This window comes from Lactuca virosa, chromosome 2, assembly GCF_052849685.1.
Source record: "Lactuca virosa cultivar CGN04683 chromosome 2, Lactuca_virosa_CGN04683_v6, whole genome shotgun sequence".
Lineage (NCBI taxonomy): Eukaryota > Viridiplantae > Streptophyta > Magnoliopsida > Asterales > Asteraceae > Lactuca > Lactuca virosa.
Genome location: NC_136427.1, coordinates 153591218 through 153595545, shown reverse-complemented (window position 1 = coordinate 153595545; position 4328 = coordinate 153591218). Strand labels below are relative to the sequence as shown.

Below are 4328 nucleotides of genomic sequence, written 5' to 3'. Positions count from 1 at the left end.
TCCAGGGGTGAAGTAGCTGCTTCGAGTTGGACGTTCGTGACTAGTGCCTATGCAGCCTTCACTTGGTCAACGGATTGGTTGGATCTGCTGCTTCAACTCGGTCAAATGCAACTGCTATATGTTGCTGGGGCTAAAAGTGAACTATGCCAATCACATTGATTAGGACCCATCGCATCATTAACCGGTACCAATCAATCATCCACCCTATCTCATCTTTTCTAAGCCAATTTTCTTAGGGGTCACATGACCACCCAACCAAAGCACTGAAGGCTCTAGTCCGGGGGTTTCTTCTTCTTCTTCTTGCCAGTATTAGGTTTCTTCACCTTCTTCTTAATGTCAGTATTAGGTATCTCGTCTATAGTAGGGTTAGTGCCCTTTGTAGGTTCTTCTTTCATCTCCTTGTCTCTCCCCTTTTTCTTCTCTCTTTCCTTATGAGATAATTTTTCATGGAGAAAGAGATTCTCGTTCTTAAGATGTGTTACATCATCCCTTAGCAACATGACTAGTTTTTTGCTAATGTTATCTAATCTAGACAGGTCTTTGACATCAACAGGCTTTGTATCAACCCAGTACTCCCCCTTATAGACTTTTATCCTCTTAGGCTTTTGATTAAGCCCAATCTTGACATTTATGTCTTTCTTAAAGATGTTAAGTGAGGACCACTCAATCCTGAAGTTGGCTTCCACCGCTACTTGTAGCGTACGATCAGGGTCAGCGTACTGTGAAAGAAACCATTCTGGAGTGATTTCCTTATTCGCAAGCCCTTTGTACTTGACAGTATCCTTTCCTTTCTCATTCCAGAAGTAATAGGCCTTCGGAGCTAAAAAGTATCCTTTAACTATTCTGTCCTCTAGCTTAAACAGACCTAAGATAGAAGATGAAATCAATTCTTCAGGTAGTGGCTTACTTAGCACAACAGAGTCAGTGTCTGTGTAGTAACAGTCCTCTCTCGAGGTGTACGGGTACATATAGATCCTAGCATAGGCTGTGATTGCAGCAGCAAGTTGGACAACAGAGTTATTTGGTGGATCCCAATAATATGTCTCGGTATTGCTATGATAGGTAATGATGTATTTAGAATCGCTAAGCTCATCAGTAGATATCAAATTAGTCTTTCTTATTAAAAGTTTGCGTCTTTCGTTATCGCAGATCTCGGTTACTGTGCCCTTAGGGTTAATGCCGAATCTACCATATAGCGAATTCATAAGGATCTTATACACATAAGAGAAAGCATCATTCCCTGACTTTTTTGCTTCTAACCTGCTTGAAAAGATAGCGCTTACAAACTCCCTGAATGGGCTTTCCTTCTTCTCAAAGAGGTAGCCTGAGATTGGAATCACTGTGTAGCCAATCTCTCTAGCAAACTTCAATTCTTCACCATAGTATACACCTACAAATTCTCCTGTTGGAAAGATGAGAGTACCCTCCTTCTCTCGATAGGGTAGAAAGGGCTTCTTGATAGTTTTCGGACATACTATATATGCTTCAATAAAGTCTAACATGCCATCTAAGTCCCTGTCTTCCAGATTTCCATACCAGACTGGTACACCACCAGGCATTGGGTATTCCTTCATGACAAATGGATAGAGCGAGTTCACATCGTAGTAGTATAGGTCCTCCCCATAAGGCTTATACACATCCGTATGACCACCGTAGTATGCATGTCTTATAAAGTTGTCTTCATTTCTGCTAGGGATGTGGATTGGAAAGATTTTCTCATCGTAGTATCTCAAACGAAAGATGCTTAGAGCTAGTGAGGAAAGGGTGATTTTACCCTCAATGTTCACTTTGTACAAATTCCAATATATCTCTTGTGCTTTTTTCATCACACCACCTAAGAGATAGATGTCCTGCTTCATATATTCCACCAATTCATCTCTCATAGTAACCAACTTCTCAGGAGTGACTTCGCTATAGTTGATAGAACCCTTCGTGCCTAGATCAGGACAGAGACTCTTAGCCAGCTCACTAAGTTTACTAGGAAGTAGATTATAGGAATCCCTGAAGCGGAATAACATCTTTTTACCCAAATAGACAGCTAACTCATAAAGCCTGTTATTCCTCATCAGAGGTTTGAGCTTGTATTTCGGGTGCTTACATGCGAGGTGCTTTAGCAAGAGAATACCATCGAATCTAGAAAAGTTGTGGAAGTAAATAGTTTTTAATGACTTGTGTTTTTTAACAAGAGCAGAGATCCTTAATACCAAGTCAAAAAGCACCTTCTCACTCCTTTTTTCAAACTCCGTCGGATACAGTATAAGTAGTCTTCGCTAAAGTAGGTCTCGATCAGCATATTATTTATACGTTTACCAGGAAATACCATCAAGAGACCAGCTGCATAAGGCTTATGATAATTCTTCTCATCCAGTAGCGTCTCGAGATCGGATACAATGAAGGGTCTCTGCTTAATGTTACATTCCTTTAACGCGGGGATAGATTTTGGGCGTCTACTTTGCCGGAGTTTCCTTGCTGTTAGAGCATCGCTCTCAGTTAATCCCTCTTCGGTCTTATTAGAGACCTCTAAAAGAACAGAACGAAGTAAGTTCTGTCTTTCTTCTTCAGATAGGGTTGGCCTCTCCAGCTTTTTATCCTGTTCCATATAGACTCTGATAGTGACTCGAACTATTTCATCCCCCTCATAAATTTCTGAAGATTTTAAAAGGACTTTATAGAGCTGAGAATAGACCCATTTTTTAGGAAGCAAATTACCACCCTCCTCAGTCAAGGGGATAGCAGTACCTATTGAAAAAGTTATCTCCTCCCCGTAAGATCGCAGCGTGGTAAGTAAAATCCCAAATTTTGCGTAACCTCTGAGGGATGTGTAAGCAAACTGGTGTAAGAGATCCATTATACATAGAGCATGTAGATCCACATCATTAATAGAAGGTTTAGGCTCGCGGAAGCTATGACTAGCTATTAACCATCAATGCGGATCCTGCACCCATATCCTTTCTATACTAGCAAAGACGCGATTCAAGAACTTGTCAATATATGCGCTGTATGTACAGTATGTCCTCGTGCGTATGCTGTTACCTGTGGAAAACATTATTTCTATGCTCTTACTAGTTCGTATGTTGTTACCTGTGGAAAACATGGTTTGTATGCTGTTACTTGTTAAATACATTGGCTTTTTCTTTTCTTTAATAGTACGTGCTATATAAGGGGAGCTCGGACTTTGTCTTCATCATAGAAAGGAAATCCTCATATTTCTTTATATGCAAACGACAACCATCGTTAGTATTTTCATACTCTCCACATACAAGATGAGTATAGGCATCGTAAGAGTTCAAAATAATTTGGATCTTATCATCCCATATTTTCCTCTTAGAAGAAGAAAGGCGTATGTCTTCTGGGATATTTTCTTCCAAATAATACAGTAATGAATCTCTTGGGATTACATGATCCATAAGAGAATCTGAGATTTATCTATCTAGATTATCATAAATATGTTTCATGACATTCAAATAAATGAACTCATTTATGATTCTTAGAGGACGCCCCAGACTAATAATAGCATTATTATAAATACCAGCAATTTTTTTGCTATGATACGTGGAACTTATAAAGTTGTCGTGAACAGTATAGATAGGCGCTTTATAATAAAGCATCTGTTCTACCACTTTCATAGCAATATGTGCATCCTTCTGATGGATGAAGTTGACGAAGGATGAGATCTCTGTCTTCCTGCGATCTCGTGTATCAGTAGCTACTCTCAGAGTTACTTGACGTCTTTTCTTATGCAATTTATCATAAACCCAGATATGGATTGGTTCCATCTTCATATAGTGCTGGATTGTTAGAATGTTCTCTACCTCATACAGTACTGGGCGATCACTAGCTGAGGCAAGACAGCCTATACTACGGATCAAACGGATAAAACATTCCATGTTATGAAACCTATCTTTCCAGAACTCAAAGCACAGTTTTGCAATCTGAAAGCACTCCTTCGGTGTCAGGAATCTAGAGAGACTCTCCTTTATATCGTGAGCTGTGCTCATAACCGTCTTCCCATAGATTATAGGCATAAAGATCGATTTCACTATCTTTCTATCGAGTACCTCGATAAGGGTTTCAGAGAGATTTCTATCTTCTACTTTTTGAACTATATAAATTTGCAGTTCATTTAGGATAGATATATAAATATCTTCTATTTCACCTTTAGGAGATTGAATTAGATTCGTCTTCCTCGCCATCCATTCATCCAGCAAGAAATAAGACATGATTTGATACGCACTGGCTGAAGCATCTTGGGTAATAGGTATGCGCATAATAGATTCTAAATTACAATAATAGACAGGTAGAAAACTATATAAGAACTGAAAGGGATG

At 39.3% G+C, this 4328-nt stretch overlaps 1 protein-coding gene and 1 pseudogene across 1 annotated transcript in view; both read right to left on the bottom strand.

Moving 5' to 3' along the window:
• Nucleotides 1-272: 272 nt before the first annotated feature.
• On the bottom strand, nt 273-2887 carry LOC145157899 (DNA polymerase pseudogene; annotated as a pseudogene).
• A 535-nt stretch (nt 2888-3422) lies between these two features.
• Nucleotides 3423-4328, bottom strand: part of LOC145157898 (putative DNA-directed RNA polymerase) — a 2520-nt gene continuing 1614 nt past the window's right edge. The window contains exon 1 of the mRNA XM_079076874.1: nt 3423-4328. This exon is cut by the window's right edge and continues 1614 nt beyond it. Within this exon, the coding sequence (XP_078933000.1) occupies nt 3423-4328 (906 nt within the window).